This window comes from Calonectris borealis, chromosome 27, assembly GCF_964195595.1.
Source record: "Calonectris borealis chromosome 27, bCalBor7.hap1.2, whole genome shotgun sequence".
NCBI lineage: Eukaryota > Metazoa > Chordata > Aves > Procellariiformes > Procellariidae > Calonectris > Calonectris borealis.
Genome location: NC_134338.1, coordinates 2,376,701 through 2,399,320, shown reverse-complemented (window position 1 = coordinate 2,399,320; position 22,620 = coordinate 2,376,701). Strand labels below are relative to the sequence as shown.

The window sequence follows — 22,620 nt, the reverse complement described above, 5'->3', positions numbered from 1 at the left end:
AAAGAACAAGGTGCCCCCGATCAGGCATGCCATCAAATCACTACTATTGACTGTCCCCTTCGCTAAGTGCTGCAGAGACAGAAAACCCTTTTGTTTCCACAAGCTACAGGGCTACCTCCGTAGGGCTGGTGTTCCTGGAGGAGCCACGTGCTTCCTCCCTTCCCCACCTTCTCCATCACACCCTACCTTTCTCATGGGTATACTTTTGTCTCCCAACCACTTCTTCCATTAGGGGCCGCGTTTGGCCTTATTTGCTTTGGACATTTTCCACACACAAAAACACAAGAACAAAACGAAGAGTGATACATTTAAGAGGCCATGAAGCCAAAAGCTTCAGTATCATTCACCTGTCCATTCCAGGTCACTGGGATAGGTCAAAGAGCAGTGCCCTTGCCTCCCCTCTGTGCTCTTCTGCATGCCTTACCTGCCCTTAATGGACCTGGAGAAAGGACAAGGTGAATAGGAGAAGCAGAAGAAAGAAAATAAAGCATGTTAATGCAGAAACAGACACAAACAGATAAACATTACCATTGTGACTTGGGAATCCGAGCCCAGGAGCAGGCACTGAGTGAAAACAGGTATTGCTAAGTCTCTTAAAGGAGTCATGTTTCCTCTGGTGTTGTTGCTTAGTGTAGTCCCTTTGGAGCAGGCTTGTCCAGGGGTGGGATGGAAAGGCTTCCTTTTTTTTTTTTCCCCCCTTCATCTGCAGATGCAAAAAGAGCTGCAAGAATAATATGGGTTTAGTCTCCTCCTCAGGAGATGTCACAAACTTCTTCCTCCTCTTTCAGAGCCCCCACCCCATCCTGCAAACCTCTATGGAGGGGAGGGAGAAAAAAAAAAAAAAAACAACAAAACAAAAAACCACCACACACACACTGCAATTCTAATTATTGGGACATTACAGCCAGATTTTCAAAGAAGCTAAGAGCTGAACTTGCAAATGCTTGCCACAGAGTAGTTCAAGCACCAAAAAGCACAGCAGTCTTGTAAATCCAGGCATTTAGGTTTGGCACTTAGCTGATTGCTTTTGAAAATCTGTGCCTCCTCCCCATGCCTTGTGGGCTTTAAGCTCTTAAAGCAATTAAAGGCACCCGCGCATCTGTCAACCTCAATATAGCAAACATCAACATGCAATGAACTCACACAAAGCAGGAAGGGCCTCACACAGTCCATGTGCTGAGATATTCTGCTGCGTTACACAGAAGGATGGTGCAGGGCTCAAGCTCCCCCCAGGCACTGGACTGCCAAAGACTCGTTACCCATTAATCAGCAGCACTTGGAGCACCCCAGAAGAGGTGCCCATGAGGAGCTGACTGTTCCCCAGCCCCAATCCTACCCCACAGGCCATCCCACTGGCCTCACAGACACACCAGCAGCGAGGCTATGGGAGCAGGGTCATCTGCAGGGTGCTCCAGTGGCTCCCTCGCACAGACACACTCTCTAAGCACACTACAAACCTGTACATATGTATATAATCAGGCCGACATGCTCAGCACCATTTTTGTTGCCCTACACTGCCCTGATGGTCAGGCTGGTACTCAAAGCTGGTTTTTAATGTCCTTTCTTGTAAGATACACTTCCCCAGGACAAAACCCTAGTCTCTTCCATACCCCAAACCCAAGCACATCCCAGTTACAGCATTAAAACCCCCTCCTGAAAGAAGCAAAAGCCAGAGGCTCGAAGTCATTAGCACTCTACTCTTTCCAAAGGTACAGACCAAGAACAATCAACCTTTTTAGATCCACAGCCTAAGAATCTTCTGAAATTCCTCTCAACAAACTCACTTTTCTCCAAGCAACAGCAATCCACCCCAGGACTGCTGCTAAATCAATCCAAAAGCCCCAGTTAGTTTTAGCCTTGTTTTCCACTTCAGTTCCTCACTGCAAACCACTCTGCACACTTTGTTTCCCTCCAGAGCATCCCGCCACACTTTTACTGCACCTTCCCCGTGGTCCCACAGCAATGAAAACACAATCCCACCCCTTCTCCAACAGAACCAAAAAACTTCACTTTGAAGCTAGAATACCTCAGATAAGCAGAAATGTTGCCAAAGAGCACCAGGCAAGAGCACAGCACCATCTCTTCTTCCCTGGCCCTATGTTCTCCCAGCCTCTATAGGCTCTTGCTTCTAATGAGTGTGATGGCTTTCTCCTGTGCACCTTTAGGACACTTAATTAATTCAGCTGCCTCTCGCTGTGCCCCCTATACCTGTGTGAGATCAAGGGGCTTAACTCCCAGCTTGCTGGAAGTAAATAGGATCCCAGTGCTATTTTTGCACAGTGCGTTCAACTCCCTGAAGCTCACTGTACTCCTACCAGGGTGTGCGACATATTGGTCATGGATGGAGCGGCTGAGAGTCAGGGTTTAAAGAAACTCAGCCCATTCCCCTCAAATCTTTCAGTTAGCATTACAACAATAAAGACATAATGCAGCAGAAAATCTGCACAAAAAAAATACAAATCCAAGAAGCAACTGCAGGAAACAGTTTTTTGGAAGAAAAAAACCCACACCAACCTGTGAAAGTGAGGCTCAGTGAGTGGCATTACCATGACAAATTGACCCTTCTCATGCACAGGGAGGGCAGCTGAGCATCTAATGAGATTTCTTAAAGAATTTAGGAAAGCAAGTCCCCAAGCAGGTAAGACCCAGCTGGTTTTAGTTTTGAAGATAGTGTTCACCCCCACCTCCCTCTGAAGCACCTTGACACCTGCTCACCTTATCAAGCAGTTTACCACCCAATAGCTGAATGAGGGGGAAAATACAGAGTGCAGTGTTTTATATATCTTGCATGAACGAAGAAAGCTTGTTTAAGCTTCTAGTCCTTACGCTTGTTTGAATCTGGTTTTCCATGCACTGCTTAGATTTTTAATGAACACTAGTTGCTCCCACAACCAATCTCTGCTGGCAGTATCTTTTTACCATTACAGGAGGAAATTGTGTATTGGGTCATCTTTGTTCAGCCCTTCCTGAACCAAATCACTAGAAAAAGGAGGACAATACTGTAGAATCCTGAAGGAGAAAAAAAGTCAAAGGAAAAAACAGAGACACTGTACACTGCAGAGCAGTCACTGGTACGTCGAAAGCTTCCTGCCCATTCATGCCCCATTTTCCTGATCGCTTTCTCACCACCATTCACCATCTTATCTTTCCTCACATTCCAAACACTCCTGCTTCCTATCTTCATTCTCCAGTGCAGTGCTTTCAAAAACGAGTGTGGAAACCCCAAAGCAGGCACAGGATGCTTTATGTAAGCCCAAGACCAATCTGTCTCCATTATCCCAATGCTGTACCTGTCCCTACTGTATTCACCAAGCTTGCTAGCTGCAGCTTGTTCTATCACAATCTTCTTAAGCTCTGGGGGCCATAAAACACATACTCCATTGTGCACAGCCATAGTTTGTCCACCCTACAAGATAAGAAAGCAGTATCGAAATCCTGCACTTGGTTCAACCATGACATATTACATAACTTCAGACAATTATTTTTCCTTTCAAAAATGTTTATACCACCTTAGTTAAGGCCAGAATAGATTTTTTACATGACTGTCCATTATTTAATAAAAATGAGCTTCTGATTCTATTAACGAATCAATTTTAAAGTTACACATTAAGATGATTTTCCCTTTTTTTTTTTTGTTCTCTTAAGTGTCAAGAACGTCACTAAAAAGAAAATGCCACAGCATCTAAAAGGAAATTTTATTTTAGGTCTGAAACATTCTTCTTTCAAGTTTTTCATGTTTTTATGATTTTCCTAGGTTTTTTTATTGGCTTTTTTTTTTTTTTTTGCTTGCTGCATTTGAGACACTATCTCTTCTGCTAAGAGATGCTTGGCATCTGCCTGGATTTTGCCAAGTCACACACTGATACTTCCTCTCCACTTCACCACTAACATCAGCCCTTGTCCAAAGGGGGCTGCTCTATCTAAGCATGCAATTAGGGGCTCTGTACTCAGTTCTAGGCATCTCAGAAACAGGAAGCACAGGCTCTGTAACAATTGGCAGTGTCAGTTTTCTGATAATTCTTATCAGCCTACGAGTGCAACAAGTTTGTTCCACAGTTCCAGACATCAGAAGTGAGAGGTGTGTTATCTAAGCATTCACTCAGATGGTGCTCAAAAAATAGCAAAATGCAAAACAGACGCTCAGCTGGCGAAGTGCTCAGATTTGTCAGGTACAAAAAAATCCTTTATAAAAAGGGAGACACTATTTGTTATTTCTGAACATTCAGTTAAAGATTTTGTTGCCGTTTCAAAATTCCTCCACGCATCCAGTTAATTCTTGCAACTGCAACACAGCCATCTACCAGACACTGGATGGAAGGAGCAGGAAGTTTAGCACCTAAATTTAGCTGCAGTTCAGCAGATCAAGCCTAAATTCTCTATACAGTCAAAGGCAAGCATATCGAAAGGAGACAATAAAACAATTCAAAGTATCTAGATTTTTAGATGAATAAACTGCACCTTAAGTATGACAAAAATGGTATCGACATGTCTAGTTCTCCAATACTGAAAACAGCATCCAGTTTTCCAGCATATTCACACCAACTAGAAGAGAAGAAAGTTTTGCCAGTTGGATACAAACAGTGAGAACAGAAGTGATACTGTGCAATAAAATATCCATACACCAAAAGTTCATATAAATCCCACTTTTAATCATGGACAAATTTACCTTCAAGTAAAATTAACAGTTTTAAATAAAATATAAATTAACAAATCAGAGTACTCAAAAACAAAAAAGAGACACTGTGCATGTCTACTCTAGCAGAAACAAGAGCCTAGGCATATTCCAGTTCTCTTCACCTTACTGGAGTTTCAGGGAGATCTCTGAATGATTATGAAACAGAAATAAAGGATTAAAAACTAGTGACTTTTGCCACTATGAGGATATAGCTTCCAAGACAAAAGGGGAAACTGTCACAAATAAACAAAACTGATTTAAGCAGTTTTGTGGAAGCACAGCATTGGGTGCAATAGATTTTTCTTCTCCATCACAGTACTTATCCCAGAATATAACATCAGATTAAGCTGTCCTAAAAGGTTTTCTTACTGCTTTTGAAAACCCTGCACTTCCTTTTGACTGAGGAGACTCAGAATTGAGAATTCAAACGATATCAATCCTGGAATCTGGAAAAGAAAATACGAACAGTCCTCATTCATCCTAGCTAACACGATTTCACACTCACCTAAAGGATGAGAACTCACACTCATTCTCTTACCATACATAGCTTAAGCTGCTGCTGCTCATTTACTGACAAGTCTTTGCTCGTCCCATTACACACAAAAGTGCAATATTAAAAAAAATAAGTAATTTTTGGCAGATATTGTCTAATGAGACTAAGCCAAGTTGACCCCATTTTCCTATGTTTCCAAAGCCTAGCTGTATTACACACTCTAGGCAATCTGCTTCTTCAATGGTTTAAAGGGACATAAAGGAGGAACCCTGAGGCAAAAATGGCTTTTTGAGTAACAAGTCCAATAAAAGCTCTCCATCACAGCATCTCATAAGGGTCCTGCGATCTTCTGTGGTGGGAGGCCTTCCTCAATCCATAGGGAAGTAGACGAGCTGTTACGCAACATTCGCCTGTGGATCCGTCTGAGCCTTAGCAGGTAAAGCAGGATGGAGAGCAGCACAATCAGAAAACAGACAAAAAACAAATAGTGATTGTAAACAAAGGAGAAGCTCCTCCAGTGGGAGTGACTTCCACGGAAGTTTTCTTGCTGGATGTCTCTGAAAAGAATCAAAGGGATAACAGCCATAAGCTGCAAATCAAAAAGTTTGCCCCTAAGCTATCTTACCACAGGAAACAGAGCCCGTTTTAGTAGAATAGTCTTTATAAAGCATTACCTGAGCTACCTGAAATATGTAGAGGTTATATATGATGCACTAGAAGCAACATCTTGTCTCCCCCTACCTGTCAGCTGCTTTGCTATCACCATTCTTCTTCCCTTCATAAAACCCCCATATCTTTCACCCAAACACCCTTTCCAGACATTTGAGAAAACAACTGGTACCTTAAAGGTAAAAACCGTGTGCGGTAAAGAATGGCTCCCAAGGTCCATTGCACCTCTTTATCATAAACCTGCAGAGCTGTTTTCAAATTGCTGTAACTCACAGGAAAAGAGAAGCCACTGTGAAATACTTCATACATCCAGGCAGACTTAAAACACTGGTACCTACAGAAAGAGTGGCATAAAGTCAGGCCAGCAGTTACAGAGTCCCAGAGGACTGGGGAGCACATTTAGACACATAATTATCAGTACTTTTTTATGGCTGATGCAATATTTAAGGTTATATTCACACTTCCCATGATTTCATTTAATGGATCACTTGGACATGACCTCTCCCTGGCAACTCTGCATGAATGAATTCGCTGTACAAACACAAATACTTACTTCAATCTGTGGAGATCAGCATGTGATGCATAAAGACCACGGTCAAAACGTTCCCGTAGGACAGACCACTTAGTGGCACAATAATCCTTCAAGGAAAAAAAAAAAAAAAAAGACAGACTTCAACATTGCTTCTGCCTTGAGAAGAAAAAAAAAATCACCACATATGATGCTCTGTAAATACCAAAGCTAGAAAACTCAAAAATAATGGCTTCCCTTGCACTGCTAATAAGTCAGACCACAAATCTCATTGTATTTTCTGTAACATTTTGATCCATACTTCACATTTGTGGTTAAATTAGTATTCAGGAGCACTTAAACTCTTTAGTCATGTACTTGGAGATGAAAAATAGACAAGCTATTTTTAGGGCATTCACAAAGCAGGTCATATTCCTCTACTTTATATTGTAGCCTTACTTCAAACTGTCCCCAACAGATTGATCCCTGTTAGGAGCAACACCAGAGAAATTGGTACAAAATGTATAAAGCAAGAAGAAAAGGAATTCTTTTTCTAACAAGAACTAAGACATTCCTAAAAAGAAGCAAGAGGTGGAAGCAGCACGGATTTCCCCATTATCAATAGTTCCACTGGAACCTGACTACCATGAGTCCCGCTCCCTCTAGAGTCAATTTTACTTAAAACAAGTATTCTAAAAGAAAACCCAACGAGGAAAAGAGATGCCCTGTGATAGTTGCAGGGTAAAAAGGTTTGGGATCTTTAAAGGAAGAGTTTTGTTGCAAGACTTTCATTAAAAAATGCTTCTGCAAAGTAGTTGTTTTAAATTAGAAGTCGTCTAGCTCAAGAACACTTTACCTTTGCGGCTTTAGTAAATTTAGCAGCATTGTAATCTCCTCCCATGCGTAACACGTCCTCGGTGCAGTAGTAGAACTCTGAGAAACCATAGAATTCACTGTTCTGAAAGTGCACAGCAGGCTGATAGACACCATTAAGAGATGTCTGCGTTTCATTTGTCTTATTCATGAACGGTTGAATAATTTCACGACACAGATTAAAATCTCCTGTTCCCCGTAAATACATTATCTGTCCGTTCTGCTGGATCTCATCCTGAGCATCCAGGGGCAGGCAAGGATCTAGGTAGGGTGAATCAGAAGTCACGCCAGTCTGTTTGCCCAGCAGTCTGTATAAAGGAGCAAGCACAGTAACAACTGCATATTCAGAAACATCAAGCTCTGAAATACAACAGCATCAAAACAAAGCATCCTCATTTAAAGAAACTTCAGCATTGCAGGCGGCACGCTGCAGAAATTAAGTTTTACGTCAGGATATTTTACTAAATATATTCAAGCTAAGGGGTTACTGAGCCTAGTGATGCACAAAACTCATATCCCCAAGCAACTGCAGTCAGCTACCTGTTTTTAAGCACTGTACTGGTAAATAGACTGTCTTCATATCTCTGGCGTGCTGCATTTCCTCCAAAGCCAAGGAACGTTGCAACGTAGACTCTATACACATGCTCAGTTTGATGAGCATCACAGCCCAAGTTGAATTCTGCAAGTAAGTTTTTGGCTACTTCCTCCTGTAGGAACACAAGCACCAAGATTAGGTATAAACAATATGAACCAGGACCTAAAGATGAGTTCTTTGGACAACTGGATGCCCTTTACATCTTTAAACTTCACTCCTTACTCATCTATTTTGCTTTCACAGGTCCATGTTACCTTCTACTTTATAGGAAGAGCAAAGCATATTGATAGCAGAGAACTGCATTATCACTACTGATACTCAAGGAACTGTAAAGGCCAGGAACTGCTACTATGGATGCTAAAGTATCTTTTCCTATGAAGAAGTTTGTGCTGTGGCAACTAATCTCAATGCTACCGTTTCTGACCGAGTCCTCATACTACAGATTGCTAGGCTAGGTAGATTTATGGTCTGCCCAGCAGAGCTGTTCTTCATTTTCCAATGTGGAGTTCTCAAGCTTTTCAGACCTGTCAGTCACTCCGCTCTCCTCACATACCATACCATCAGTCACTCGCAGTCGCTTTTCAGATATTGAAGTGCTGTGTAGCAGAAGCACTTCATATAGAACATGCTCAGAAATGTGGCATAACATTGCACGGCTTCCAACTGACGTTGCAAATGAAAAACAGCAGTAGGACTGTAAGCGTCACAGTCAGTTGTTTGACTCTTGTCATTCTCTGTCTGGGAACCTGGACAGGTTCCATGACCAGAATATCTATTTTATATCGGCTTATATTCAGATAGAGCCATACAACAGTCGTCACACCAATTGTCTGCAACTCTTCCTATTTCCAATTCATATTTGACTGGGGCAATCTGCTCTGAATCTAAACGCCCATACTTTTGTTTAACAGCCCAAACTATTTGTTACACCATCTGTCTGAAAGGCAATGTAGTTATTAAAACCTGTAATAATGAAAATCCATCATTTCACAGGAAGATTTAAAAAAATAAATATATACATCATTATAACAGTGCATTGAGAGTCAAAACGTAGGGCTTTTATGCTATTCTTACTTTAGATTATTTCTCAATGAAGTTAATGGGAAGTTATCCAACTTCAAAAATTTAAGAATTACTCTAGAACTTAGTGGATTGAAGTTAGAGCGATTTATATTCCATTTAAGACTTGTAACAAAGAAATTTGCTTCCTACAACAGATGAACTGTGCTGAGGACGTAGGTGATATTTAAACAAACTGTACTGCTACCCCCATGTCCTGTTAATTCAGTTTCTACCAACCCAACTTAAAGGAAAAAGCCGTATCTCACATAGTTTCTTATATAAGAAGAATCACCACCACACAACTTCTGGTTTCTAAATTCCAGAATAAGTCTCTTGAGTATAACAGATTTAAAAATTGTACATACATACATGCATACACACAAAGAATGCATGTCCACATGTCCACTTAAACTTAAAAATTAGTGGCAAATTATATTAATTGAAATAAACGTTCGAATGAACAAAATACAAATGAATTGCTTAGCTGATGAAGGACTGGTATGTGCCATCTTCTCTTGCCTTGGTTTTGGAATGTGATGTAATGGGACACATTAACAGGACTCAAAACAAAGAAAACAAAACAACAAATATGCATTAAAATAAACCAAAAGGAAAAGAAGAAAGTTGCACAGATAATAACCTGCTGTGAAGAGGCAAAGCTTACAGTTTTAGGGACTTCGTATGCTATCTGAGTCGACACTCCGCCCATGTCAAGAATACCCACTGTCCTCTTACGAAAGATGGCCTCTTTGTTTTCACTGCCTGGGACATGCACCTCCACAATCGCTTCATCCTCTGGATAAAACAATGAAAAGGCATTGAGAAATACAACTAGGGTGGGCCTAAGGCGGCACTACACTACTTCTAGTTAACTTATCTTTTGTAGCAACGCTGATCATTGAAATTTCACATCCAAATTAAACCAACATCAGCATCTGCACATGCACTATTCACTAATATCTCTATCTAAAAATACACCATCAACAGTAAAAGCACAGGAATGTACCTGAAGTCCTTCCTAAAATGCAATTCACAGTTAAGACACTTACCATCATCCGTATGTTCAAATCTTCCAAGAACAAAGTTGATGCCAATCCATGCATATACTCCTACATGCATAAGAAAACATATTTCAGGAATATCTGGTACATATCATCTTAAAAACAAAGAGGGATTTTTTGCATATGAGTTATTAAGATACATCACTGCTCATATTTCATTACACAAAACACTTAGAAGTTAAACATTCGTGACAAATTATTCTATTCCTTCTCTCCCAAGTCAAGGCTACGATAAAAATCCTAATTCAATGTATTAAAAACAGTCTGATGTGTAAATTTCAGAAAAAGTAAACACGTTAGCTTTTAAAATTATTTTAAGCTTCTAGTGAGCTAATCACATCAAAATATCGCTCCTTTAGAAATCATTTTTCCCTGCCAAGTTTCTTCCATCAAGAATATTGTGCCTTATCCTTACCCCTCCCTCCCCAAAGCCAGAGAAAATGGACTAAAACTCCTGCTAAACACAGATAAGTTATTTTCACTGCTAATTAGAAAACATTTAGACAAGCTAGAAGATCACAGCAGATGATCATCTCCACACTCCATATGTTGCTACTGAGGTCTCTGAACCGAACCAGAATTTTAAAAAGCAACAAAAAAGTTATCCAAGTTGTACCGTGAAAATGACAAATGTTTCAAAGATAATTTTTCCAACATTAACCTACCTTCCTGTTTCCCTGAAATAACCTCTGCATGCGAGTCCGAAAACAGAAAATCAAAATGCACAGGAATATCAGTGAGCAGATCTTCAAGTATTGCCTTCTGCTGGCTGCAAAATTACATTTTGAACAGTTAAAAATAGTCAGACACACCAGGATCGCTATTCTAAATGCTAAAAATAAGACAGCCAATAACCTTTCTGGCAGAATCCTCATTCCTGCAGTACACAGAATATAAAGAGGAGTCTCTTTGTGTTTTGCACGTGGCACATGTTCAGCAGCAAAGCTCAGAAGTGGAGAAATATAATCACTGACCTTTTCAGGAGAGCTGGCGAACTCCGAAATGCCTAGTGAAACAGATAAATATGAAAGTGAAGCAACTCATGCTTTGGTTATCAACATTTTCCAGGAAATACCCAACACACAGCAGAGAAACGAACAACCCAAAGCCAAACCCAGGAAATCAATTACAGAAATAAGAAAATAAGAATGAAGCTAACACTTAATCATCCTCCAAACATTAAATAAAAACCTGTATTAGGTATATTACCTATTTACATAATTGGTTCAAATAGCTTTACAGAAAGCCAATTTTTTATTCACTAAATAAACAGAACCAAGTTAACTGACAACTGAACCGGCAACTGTCTTAGCCTACAGAGAAACCTCTCCCTCCTGCCCGTCAGTGTCATGTTTCAAGCTTTAAAGCTGAACAAAGCTCTCTGCAAACCAAACCCAAAGAAATCTGGAGGAGTGCCATATGACAACTTGCAAGTGTCCTTTACCCAGACACTTTAAATAGGGGGTTTGAAAAAGCAAGGTTAGGATAGGCAAGTCTCTAGAAAATTGCATCTAAAATTAATTTCTTTCCAGTACCTGGTTTAATTTTCATAACCACTGGTTTCCTGTTTTTGTCCCTCATCTGTTTGATGTCCAACAGATCATGCGGATTACCGTTGTGCCTTGGCCAACAATACACGAAAATCCTAGAGCCGCTACTGCCACAGTCCACAACGATTCCATAGTTCAGATTGGGGTTGTTTGTATCTGTAGCTTCAGTGTCAGTTACTCGGGCAAGATATCTAGAAGAAAACTAGGCATTACTACGTGGCAATTAAGTTCCATATGGAAGCTTTTCTCAACATCAGATTCAAAACAGGACAACAGTTTCCATCGTAGGAATCATACAGTTTGCACTACTGTACTGTTGCTGAAAAAGAAAAGTGAAGTGCCACCCATAAGAATCAAATACCCAGAATAAATACCAAAAGTAATTTCCAAAATAATTTATTACAAAACGCACTTATAGTTTTACTGAGCTGCTACAGATACATGAAATAAGGTATTAGAAAGCTGAATTATTGATCAATGAAAATCAGCTTAGATAAGGAAAGCTTCATAAAAAAGCAGGAAGTTTTACTCATACTTTTCCCCCCCATTCATGTCTTTTACAGACACAAATTGTCAGTATTTTCTCTTTCACACCAAAACTACATTTAATTTCTTTCCACAAAAGTCTTTTCAACTCTCACCTGTGGAATCTTTTGTCCCTGTATGCACGCCCATACTTATTGCGGATGACTACCAGAGAGTAGTAAAGCAAAGAGACAGCAGCAGCAAGTATTCCTATCACAACAATCTGTCGCAAAGTGGTGTTGAGAATACGTGGACATCCCACCGGAGAGATGCTGAAGTGCCAAGAAGCAGGAAGCAAACATGAGATGCTGATCCTAAAATTCAAAGAGGATAATCTGCTTTAAAAATGGGCTTTATTACCAAAAAGAAACACAATGCATTCTGAAACAAGCTAAGGACAAACAGATTCTTCATAAAACTTTTTACTTTACCCTAGCTTTGCTTTGCTCATGCTCTGGCTTGACTGTAGTCAAGCCAATATTCCCACCTTTGAATTCATTATTAGGTTCCCTGTCCTTCACTCAAAAGACTTCACAATTTAATTTGACAGTTCCATTGGGATTCTTACCTCCCCATTTTGGGATATGACCAGCAGACAGAAAGACCAGCTGGTGTTCAAACATCAGCCGGTCACCTCAGACTGACAAGAGGCATCAATCATTCTCAAAACCATTGCTCTTCTGTTCCTGAATTAAAAAGAAAACATAGATGATCTTCTAGACAGCATTATGAAAAGCACTGCCAGCAGGGCGAGGGAGGTGATCCTCCCCCTCTACGCAGCACTGGTGAGGATACATCTGGAGTGCTGGGTCCAGTTTGGGGCTCCCCAGGACAAAAAATACACAGAGCAAGTTCAGTGTAGGACCACAAAGACGATGAAGGTACGGAAGCATCTCTCACATGATGAGGGGCGGAGTAAGCTGGGCCTGTTTTACATGGAGAGGAGACAGCTCTCATGAATGCACATAAATATCTGACTGGAGAAAGTAAAGAAGGAAGCAGACTCTTTTCTCAGTGGTGCCCAGTGACGGGACAAGAGGCAACAGGCACAAACCGTAATACAGGAAATTCCACCTGAACATAAAAAAAAACCCCACCCCGCTGTGCAGTCTCCATCCTCAGAGACATTCAAAGCCTGACTGGACGCAGACCCGGGCAACCCGCTCTCGCTGAGCCTGCTTGGAGCACAGCTGTGCACTGCTCTGCGCCGGGAGCAGAGGAAGGTTAGGCACAGGCAGCAGCGCACCTGCTACACAAGGTCTTTACAAACAGAGTCTCTTCAGCTCTGCTACCACCTGCAAAGCCAGGCCCCAGAACGTAAAGACTCCAGACATAATAAAACACCAGCAACATTTTAAAAAAAAACCCAAACACACGCAAATGCCGACACCTCAGCACAGGTCAGGGCCGTCACTCTTTTTCCACCCCCCCAGCTGGTCTCGCAGCCCTTCCACACACGCCCCACCCTTACCAAAGCACCTGCCCGAGGTGCCACGAAGTTCCTGCGCGGCTGCCAAACCGCAGCCGCCCACAAAGCCGCACCGGGCGGAGGCAACGGGGGGAACGGGCAGGGGGACAGGCCCCGGCGGGTTGCGGGGGACGCCGACCCCTTCCTCACGGCCCCAGCAGCGGGCAGGCCGCACGGCCCGGCCCGGTCTCACCCCCCACCCCGCTCCCCAGAAACGCAGCGGCACCCCCGGCCCCTCCCGGGAGGCCAGAGGCGCTCCCCCCGCGCAGGGCCGCCCCGGAGGGACCTTGCCCGCTGCCGCCCGTTGCCCCACTCTCTCAGCCGGGGGGCCGGGCAGCCAACGCCGCACTCACCCCCCGGCCCGCCGCCGGTCCGCCGCATAGCAACCGGACACCGCGCCACTTCCGGGTCCCGCCGCCGGACGTGACGCACACACGCACACACGTGGCGCCGAGGCTCGTTGTGGTGGGTTGGGAAGGGATTCCCCCGGGGGCGTGACCACGCGGGGGGAGGCGTGGCCACAGGTGAGAGGAGGCGTGGTTGCAGGTGAAAGGCGTGACCAGACGTGAAGGGGGCGTGACCACGGCGGGGGGCGTGGCCAGGGAGGTGGCGGGGGTTAATGTTCATTTACAGCGCAGCTGTAGTGCCCAGGCTTGGGGGCAAATAGGTGACATTGCTGGTATAAACAGGCAAATATGAATATACAAACAGTATAAAAACATCTAAATAGACATTTATACATATAAATATACAAACATAAATATTTGTTTATATATTATAAATATACAATGGTATTGTAGCACCTGTAATAAACATATAAATATTTATGGTATAAGTAATAAATACATGAATCTGATTAAAAAAACAAGCAAAAAGCCTCTCCCTGCCTCGAAGGGGCTGAAAATCTGCCGGCAAAGCAAGGAACCCTCCTGCGCGTTGCCACTGAGCGGCAGCACAGCTTGTGCCCACGCAGCTCCAGGATCCCTTCGGAGAGCTGGAAAGAAAAAGTTTATCCTGGCAACTGTAATGTATTAATAACAGGAATAACCTCGCGGAAAGGCTGGGGAGCTTTGCTGGGGCCTCACCTCTCCCCGCGGTTCCCGGGGTGAGCTTCAGCCTCGTCCCCGCTGCCGCGGGGAAATGGAGTGTGGCTGCGTGAGCAAAACCACACGCTGGGCGATTAATGCATGTCCAGGCACAGGTCTGGAGGGTGTTGCATAAAGCTCTCGTGGGTTAAATGCTGCTTTTTCAGGGGGAGGGGGGGTAAGCGATATGCTGGGTAATTTTGTAAGGGCAAAAATCGGTCCCCTGCGGTCCCTATTCGTTTGCAGAGAGAAGGACCTGCCGGGCTGCTCCGGCTTCTCCGCTTCTCGTTCCTTCCGCCATCACAAATTGTTGCCTTAGAGACTTCGCCTTCATCCCTGGGAGTCCAGCAGGAGGGAAATGGGACAAAACTGAAGCCCCAGCCTGATGGCCGCTGTCATTTTCTTAATGCACGCTGGGTACCTGCTGTTCGTCCGTCTGTCCGTCCATCGCACGCCTCTGGTGCAATGCTGTATTTTGGGTGTCCCAGCCTGAAACACCCCATTAAGGCTTTGCCTTTGGACACTGCAAAGCCCTTAAGCGAAGGAGCATCGAGCCTCTGCCATGCAGGTCACGGGAGCATCCAAAGATAGTCCCGGCTTTTGAAAGCTACGGTCACATTGGGAACAGAGAAACCAAATCTGGCCCGGGGTGAAGAAGCAGAGCCGGGATCGTCTGCCTGGTCCCCTTATGAAAAGCAGATGTGACCGAGGAGCCGCGTTGCTCTGAGCGGGATCTTCTGCAGGACTTCTCCAGCTGGAGGGGAACGTGGAAGGCGGCGGGTTTTCACGAGTTCATTTTCTGCCGCGTTTCCTCTTCCTCTTTCTCTGCTCACAAAAGAAACTTTCATCTTTGCCTCTCGAGCCGCTGTCGGTGCTTCTCAAAAACGCTGTGGCTTTTGCTTCCCCACTCGGCGCAGAGCCACCAGTGCACCCAGCTGTCCCCAGGGAGACCCGCCGAGCCCACGCGCTGGGTTTCGCATCTGGGTTTTATGTGCTGGATTTTGCATGACGGCTTTTGCATGCCAGGTTTTACACACCAGATTCTGTATGTCAGGTTTTGCGTGCTGAGTTTTGCACGCTGGGATTTGCACACTGGGTTTTGCATGCTGGGTTTTGCATGCTGGGATTTGCACACTGGGTTTTGCATGCTGGGTTTTGCATGCTGGGATTTGTGCACTAGATTTTGCACGCTGGGATTTGCACGCTGGGATTTGCACACTGGATTTTGCACGCGGGGTTTTGCACACCAGGTTTTACCGCCGGATAACCAGGGTGGAGCCAGGGCTCACCGCCGGGGCTCACCGCAGCTACTTTGCCATGCGCTGAGAACGAAGTCACGTGTCTCCAGTGTGTTTTTTCACCATAGTTAAAAGTCCTTTAATGAACTTGTCATAGAAGCAATGCAGAAACATATTGACGAAGCCAAAGCAACGCACGGTGCCCCGCGGAGCAAGGGCAGGTTGCCCAGGCAGGGCAGGGGAGAGGGCTTTGCCGGGGGCTGCAGGGCGGACTGCAGCCGTGCTCTGGGTGTGTGGCTCTCCGAGACAGCCAAGACATTGGGCTTCTTTAGGATTTAAGCATTGCAACTCCTGTTCGTGGGTATAGATCCCTCGTTAGTTTGGACCAAAGCGGAGCAGACAGTATTGAACTTGCAGGGAAAGCTGTGCTGGGTGTGCAACCCATCCGCAGCACGGCTGGATGCGGCCCTGGGCAAGAAAGCGGGTGCTTTGCGATGGCAAATTATGCCGAGCTAATGACAAGACCTCCAGGGAGAAGGAGCTCTTAGACCTGCTCTTGCTTTGCAAGAGAAACGCGGAGCCCTGGGGCAGCCGCCGGAGCTGGTGTCAGCTTGGAGGAGGGAGCAAACCTCTGCCAGCGGGGTTCAGCCCAGCAAAGGTGCTGAGCCTGTTGTCCCACGGGGTGAGGAGCACGTGTCCCTTCAGGGCATGGACATTCAGCCGGCTGGTGGGACCCATCCTGGCATTGCACAGGCTCCCACTGGCCACGCAACTAAAAACCCAGCTGCTCCGGGCAGCCCCTCGGTCCCTTTCCAAGCTTAATTCCACCCAAAAGCAGTTGCTGCAACTGGTGAAGCTGGGGGAAATGGCTGCAGGGCAGCCGGTTCCCGATGCTGCCGTCATCTACAGAGACAAAGGCACAAGTAGGAGCATGTCAGCGGCGGCGAGGGCTTTGTGGAGGGGGAAAAAAAAAAAAACAGAAAAGAAAAAAAAAGCCAGCGCTGCCATGAAACCATGCAAACAAAAAAAGCTGCGCTGGGGGGTGGTTTGCTTGGGCTGAGCGTGGTTTCTGCGTCACCGGCAAGCTTTGGCCAGGGGTTGGCCTGGGCCGGTCTGGGTGTTAGAAATATTGAAAAATATGCAGAAATTGAGAGCTGCCGATAAAACCGTCGTTGCCAAAGTCTGCAGGCGGCACAAAATGGAGGCCTAGGAGGAATGTGCAAGTTGTTTTTGTGCATGCTAATTATTTCCAGATGCATGCTCTTTGCAGCGACAGAGAAAATATTAGTTGTTTGTGAATGTATTTCATTCCACCGTTAACTGCATCACCAGTGGGAGCAGAACCTTCCCCACCGGCTGTCGCTCGTGCCGGTGAAGTGAGCCTGGACTCTGGCTTGGATGCTCCGCCGAGGAGAGCTCCCAGCATTTTGCATGGGAGGAAGGTTTCCTCCAAGCATCAAATCCTGCTTTGTTCCCCGAATGCAACTCGGAGGAAATCTGGGATAAAGCCACGCTGCTAAAATCCTGAGGCTCCCTCGGAATTGGTGCCTGGAGAAAGCAGCTTGATGGAGACCCAGAGCAGCACCCCAGAGCTCGCCGGGAGCGGGGCATTTGGGCATCACCCATTTCCAAAGGCGAAACCACCTCTAGGACACGCACAGGTCGTCCCCGACAGCCCGAGCACGGTGTGTGCAGGGTGCCCGGCCCCTATCTTGGGGGAGCACGTCGCCCACCCGCCGCACCCTCCCGAATATCAGCCGGCAGCGTGCACCGGGGCGAGCAGATACGGGAGGAGCTGGGGCTGTCGTTGCTGATCAAGGTGGAGCACCCCAGGTTTTTTTGGCCGGTGGGGGTGTGAAGGGGGATGTGGAGGAGGAGGCAGGGCTGAGCCGTGTCTCCCAGCTGGACTTTTCTTCTTGCATTTTTGTGTTTATTTGTTAAAACTTCCCATTACAAAGCCGGAGAGGCAGCCCTGCAGCCCGACCTCCCCAGCCGTGCTGGCTGCGCTCGCTCTGGGGCGAATAATGCTGATTTTTTGATTTGCTTGCACTGCAGCAGAAGGCTGCCACGGCCCCATTTGCAGAGCCCTCGTCTTTTTTGCTCACCGTCTTTTAATTACACAAACCCCTGCCCAGAGAGGTGGTGAAGCCCATCAAAATTAAACGACTTGACCAAGGCCGTGTGAGGAATCGGTGGCAGAGCAAGATCATCCCCAGCTTTAAACATCCCGTGAATGACAAGCCAGGATTTTCTCCCCCCTTTCTGGATCTAGTTTTGCTAAGTGCTAGAAACAAGGCCAAAAAAAAAAAAAAAAGAAGAGCCGTACCCAAACCCAGCAAACCCCGTGGGATCCTTTCAGCTGCCCAGTGGCACCAGTCAATCCCAAAAGCACCACCAGCATGTGCTGCGCCTTCCCCATTGTTTCCCCAGGGCTTCAAACCAGAAAGGCAAGTTGATGAAAAAATTCAGTCCAGGAAGTAGTACAAAAAGCCAGGCTTAATTATACACATCGGGTATTGCCTCTCCCTGTTCCATTAATCCATTGAGCTAGGTAATGGTAAAATTAGGTCAGATTATGTGAGCGCTGAAATAAAACCCACAGGCCAAATTCCTCGCATCCACACCTCCCTTACCTCTGAGGTTGCATAAATGTTAATGGGCGCTGGATCTGTCTGCATGGCTTCGGTGGAGCTGCAGTGCTGAGTTTTCAGATTTGGGCTGTTTTGGCATAGGAATAACCCCGCAGCATCATTAGGGCTCAATGCTCTCTACTTTTCTTTGCATTCATTTTCATGGCCCCTCACTGACATCACTGCGGTTCATCTGTTACCTATAAACCTGTTATGCACACACCGGCTATGAAAGGAATACCTTGGTAATCTGGAGTGAATCGAGGCAAAAAGAGATGCTCTGAGTTTGTACCGGAGCAGGGATTAATGTTCTTGATTTTCCAGTACTAATCTACCTGCTGGCATCTCGGTGTGCTCAGCGAGGGCTTAAAACCAGGGGATGCCTTATGCTGATGTTCAAATAAGTGGGTCAATCCACCCCGAAGACAAAACAATACTGTTTGCTCATTTTTATGGCGTTTGCTAATAGAGAGATAAAAAAATAACTGGAACGCATCAGGTTTCCTAGCAGCCGATATTTCCCCGCGGCCGCCTCTTCCCAGGAGCATCGCAAAACGCGCCCGGCTGGGCAGGAAAACCCAGGCTGGTGTCAGAGAGACTCTTTTCCAGGGCATCTTCCGAGGCTGACGCTGCTTTTCATCTAAGGAGTGTTTAAAATTTATTTTGAGGCTTTGAGCATTTCTAAGGAGGGATGGGGCTGGCGGGGCTGGCGGTGGCCAAGTGCCGGTGTGCCGGGAAGGCGCAGCCGCGCCGTGCGGGATGGGGAATGGGCGTCCTGGGGTGTGCTGCTCACCGAGCGCTGGCAATTCCCGCATGAAAACCGTCCTTCCTCCAGCGTAAGCATCCTCAAGCTAGCAAAAAAAACCCCAGGCTGCGGGGACATAAAGTTCAGGCTAGTTGTACTGCAAATAAGATTGCAAACATATGCCCTTAACGACATACGTTTGCTCTGATCCCTCTTCTAAAGTGAACGCTTTACACCGTGCCATAAACTTTTCCTTTCCACAATTAAACATACAATTACCTGCTGCTGAACACCTACATTAAAAAAAAATGTCCTGTAATTTGCTGCTCTGTGGCATCGCGCTGCCGGAGGTAAAGTAACGTTCCCCTTCCTCACCCCCAGTTCAGCACCCAGGGCTCCCCACTGCTGCCGGCAGCCCCGTGATGGTGGCGGCGGGTCGAGAAAAGGATAAAACCCACCCTAAAGCAAGGTGTTGCTCAGCTGTTAGAGAACTTGTAGATTTGGAAAGCGAAAAAAAATAAAACATATATATATATCCCACTGGATCTTGTAGATAAGCCGTAATTTCTGTGGTTCCCAGAAGGTGTCCGCCTCCCAGCAGGACACTCCTGCCTTATCGGCGTGGGTGCAGCCGTGGTGGCCTGCACCTCCTGCCCGGCGAGGGGCCGCGATAAGCAAAACCAGGTCCTGCTAATCAGCCGCAGAGGGCCAGGCAGATGGCCTGGGGGCTGCGGGCACCTTCCCTGGGCAGGGACCTAGGAAAGCCGGGAGCATTTCACTTCATTTTGCAGGTGGTTTCTCATTTCTCGTTATGTTTCTGGCGGCGTGTTGTATTTCTGCTGTTTAAAAGCTGTCCTACGGCGCCGAGGCCCCATAAAGAAGGTCACATACCAGCGAGAACTCAGATCCGTGGGTCTGATTCATCGTTGTACTTCGCTGCTCGCAGTGATGCAATGCGCGTGCAGATTGCGGCCGTGTATTTCGCATCGACTTGTCGGTGGATAAATGAGCGTGCTCTGCGCAGCCTGCAGCCAAACCGGGCTTTTAACGGCGCGGATAGCTTTGCCCTTTGCTGCTTCTCTGCCGTGATGGAGTTTGGGGCTCGTGGAGCACCTGAGGGACATGGGAACCCAGGGGGGCTCCGGCACCGGGATGGGGTGCAGCGGGAGTGGTTGTGCCGTGGGAGGCAGCGAGGGAATCATTGCACAAGCCCGACTTGTTTCAAAGGAAGGTTTTGTAAATCGAGTTGAGTTCACTTTGTTGACGACCAGCGAGGGATGACTCTTACTTGCCAGGCCAGGCAGGGATGGCAGGAAACCATCCAAGAGACACAGGCCGTTCCTTTTCCTGCCGGTGGGACGTGTGGCATGACAAAACCACAAGCCAGACCAGACTCCCTGCCCCACTTTCCCTCCACAAATGATGAATAATTTTGTCCCTTCTTCATGAACATGGGGAAAATCCTCGGTCCATGCATCCCTGCTTTGGCATCTCTGGCTGCAGCAGCTCCTTGCGCCCCAGGGTGGCCCCTGGCACGGGGCATGGAGCAGGAGCAGAAAAGATTCCTCATGCCAGTGCTCCTCCGGGTTAAAATATAACCTGTCCTACCTGGAAACCGCACCGTATTTCAGGCTGATTCATACTATTTCTTATCAGGGAGCAAGACCTAAGACGGCAGGGGAAAGGGCTCATTAAAGTAAGTGACACTGTAATTTCCCCACCCTCCTCTGCCCTGCCAAAAGCATTGGAAGATTAGCTGCTGTTGACTGTTGTTTATGGAGTAGAAAACCTAGATAAACGATGTGGAGCAATAGTGAAAAGCGTTCCTCTTCAAGTTTTAATTCAGACATTTCCTTGAATAAGGCCGCCTTACAGAAAGGAAGTTCTCGTGCCCATTTGATTTACGTCTTGCAGACGCGGGTGATCATCGGGGAGCGCTGTCTGCTGGAATTTCATGTAGGCACATGGCGCTCGAGCTCCAAAATGTCACTTGAGCTTGAGAAAACAGTGTCAAACCATCTGTCAGCAACATATATTTGGTTTAGTCTCTTTTGGAGGAAACAAAGCCATAATAATCCAGTGGCTTCTGCCAGGGGCAAGCTGGGGGGGAAAGGAAGGAGAGATTTAGCAATTGCTGTGTTAAATGGCATGTTGTTGAAGGACTTTTTATAGTCTCTGCTTTCTACAGGTTTCGGGACAGTTGATGACACCTGGTCTCATGGGACAGTGTGATGGCTTGGACACAGCAGGATGGTGGCCAGGTCTCACCTCCGGCTCTCCCACCCCCCGTACAAACGCTGCTCTGGGTGCAGAAAACGCTGCCAGGTACCCAGAATCAATGAGGAGTGACTCACGCGCGTGATGCTGTTATTATTATTGTTTTTTTTTCCAGCGGCACCGTGTTCCCACGGAGAACAGAGGCTTCCCAGCACAAACACGGGGCAGGAGGGAGGAGGACAGCACAGTGCAGCTCCGCTGCAGCCCCTCTCCAGGTACCCAGACAGGAGGAAAGGATGAGAACAGAGCAGGCTTTTCTCGCCTCGTGTGTATTCATTTCACGGTTAATGGGAAAACCAAGCACTTTATTTTTTTGCTTTTTAGGCCCTCGGAGGATGGTTTTCTTACTTGCTTCCCAAGGCTCAAGCAGCAATAAATTGCTTTGCATTATCATGGTGCTTCATGCAAACGGTTAACCTTGATTTCAGTACACGCTACACAATGCCACCTTCCCAGCAAGGTCGAATTCCAAATAATCCTTCAAGGAGGAATGAAATAAAGTCGGTGCTGTTCCCGGAGCCCTGGGCCACAAAGACTTTGCCTCCATCTCTTTGAGAGTGTCAAATTTAATTGGTTTGGGCTGGTTTCATGGTGGAACAAAGAGATCATACAAAATACAGGGGAAGAGGAGCGTTTGGGGGCGCAGGACCATGGGGTGAGCTCGTTCCTCCTGCAGACAGGCCAGGATTAACAGCTCTGTGGTGGAGCGGGAGCTGCGGCGAGGGACGGTGGATGCTGTGGATCCCATCTTCCCAAAAAGCCTTTGCAGGGAAGGGCAGAAAGCTCCCCTAAGCCCTTCCAGGAGCTGTTCTTCCCCACGCCAGGCTCAAGCCCACGCAGGGGAGCTGATGTGGCGCCTCGTCCTGCTACGCTGGCCCTGCCGGACGGGGTGACAGGAGAGGGCACTGGAATCTGTGCCAGCCGAGGCACCCAGAAAACCCCAAAAGCACAACGAAAAATAAATCCTATCGTAGGCAAAACTCCTCTGAGACAAAGCGGCAGCAGCACAAGACCTGAGGTGGCCCCGTGGCCTCGCCCGTGCTTTGGGGAGCGCTTGGGGCTGTTTGGGGACGTGGAACGCCCACGTGCCGAGGACTGCTTTATTCCCAGCGATGCCGTAGTCCTCCAGGGAAAATACCACCTTTGCTCACGTAATGCTCACCTGC

The 22,620-nt window shown here is 46.4% G+C and overlaps 2 protein-coding genes and 1 long non-coding RNA gene across 25 annotated transcripts in view; 1 reads left to right on the top strand and 2 right to left on the bottom strand.

Annotated features, from left to right (window-relative positions):
- The window catches only part of LOXL2 (lysyl oxidase like 2), a 62,945-nt gene extending 62,249 nt beyond the window's left edge, over window positions 1-696 (bottom strand). For 8 of the 13 annotated variants that reach the window (XM_075174745.1, XM_075174744.1, XM_075174752.1 and 5 more), the window contains exon 1: window positions 529-619. The gene's annotated coding sequence lies outside the window, so the exon portion shown is untranslated. Of the gene's footprint in view, window positions 1-528 lie in introns of all 13 variants that reach the window. The other 5 variants (XM_075174750.1, XM_075174747.1, XM_075174748.1 and 2 more) reach the window with 4 other exon arrangements.
- ENTPD4 (ectonucleoside triphosphate diphosphohydrolase 4) lies at window positions 636-13,941 on the bottom strand. 4 transcript variants are annotated; one of them, XR_012677444.1, is made up of 16 exons: window positions 13,833-13,941; window positions 12,580-12,697; window positions 12,128-12,325; window positions 11,472-11,677; window positions 10,792-10,942; window positions 10,602-10,705; window positions 9,925-9,984; window positions 9,516-9,670; window positions 7,759-7,925; window positions 7,202-7,526; window positions 6,391-6,476; window positions 6,010-6,171; window positions 5,045-5,725; window positions 4,459-4,542; window positions 3,291-3,406; window positions 636-721 (listed from the first exon to the last, which is right to left on the bottom strand). XR_012677444.1 is itself a non-coding variant. In XM_075174764.1 (13 exons), the coding sequence occupies exons 2-13, from the start codon at window positions 12,585-12,587 to the stop codon at window positions 5,497-5,499; spliced, it is 1,851 nt and encodes a 616-aa protein (XP_075030865.1). In that variant the 5' UTR covers window positions 12,588-12,697; window positions 13,833-13,941; the 3' UTR covers window positions 4,629-5,496. The 4 variants fall into 4 exon arrangements, 2 of the variants coding, with proteins under 2 accessions (XP_075030865.1, XP_075030867.1); XR_012677445.1 differs by having other exon boundaries at window positions 9,540-9,670; XM_075174764.1 differs by lacking the exons at window positions 636-721; window positions 3,291-3,406; window positions 4,459-4,542 and having other exon boundaries at window positions 4,629-5,725.
- A 105-nt stretch (window positions 13,942-14,046) lies between these two features.
- Window positions 14,047-21,987, top strand: LOC142093531 (uncharacterized). 8 transcript variants are annotated; one of them, XR_012677452.1, is made up of 4 exons: window positions 14,047-14,502; window positions 14,811-15,609; window positions 21,366-21,669; window positions 21,779-21,987. It is a non-coding gene; the product is annotated as an uncharacterized LOC142093531 (long non-coding RNA). The 8 variants fall into 8 exon arrangements; XR_012677450.1 differs by having other exon boundaries at window positions 14,047-14,584; XR_012677449.1 differs by having other exon boundaries at window positions 14,064-15,609.
- The last annotated feature ends 633 nt before the right edge of the window (window positions 21,988-22,620 follow it).

What these genes read in the sequence shown, in the direction of transcription:
- ENTPD4 (XM_075174764.1), bottom strand. An exon ending in ATGAGGATTCTGCCAGAAAG is followed by an intron (nt 10,706 to 10,791) that starts GTTATTGGCTGT and finishes GTAATTTTGCAG; the next exon opens with CCAGCAGAAGGCAATACTTG. An exon ending in TATTTCAGGGAAACAGGAAG is followed by an intron (nt 9,985 to 10,601) that starts GTAGGTTAATGT and finishes TTATGCATGTAG; the next exon opens with GAGTATATGCATGGATTGGC.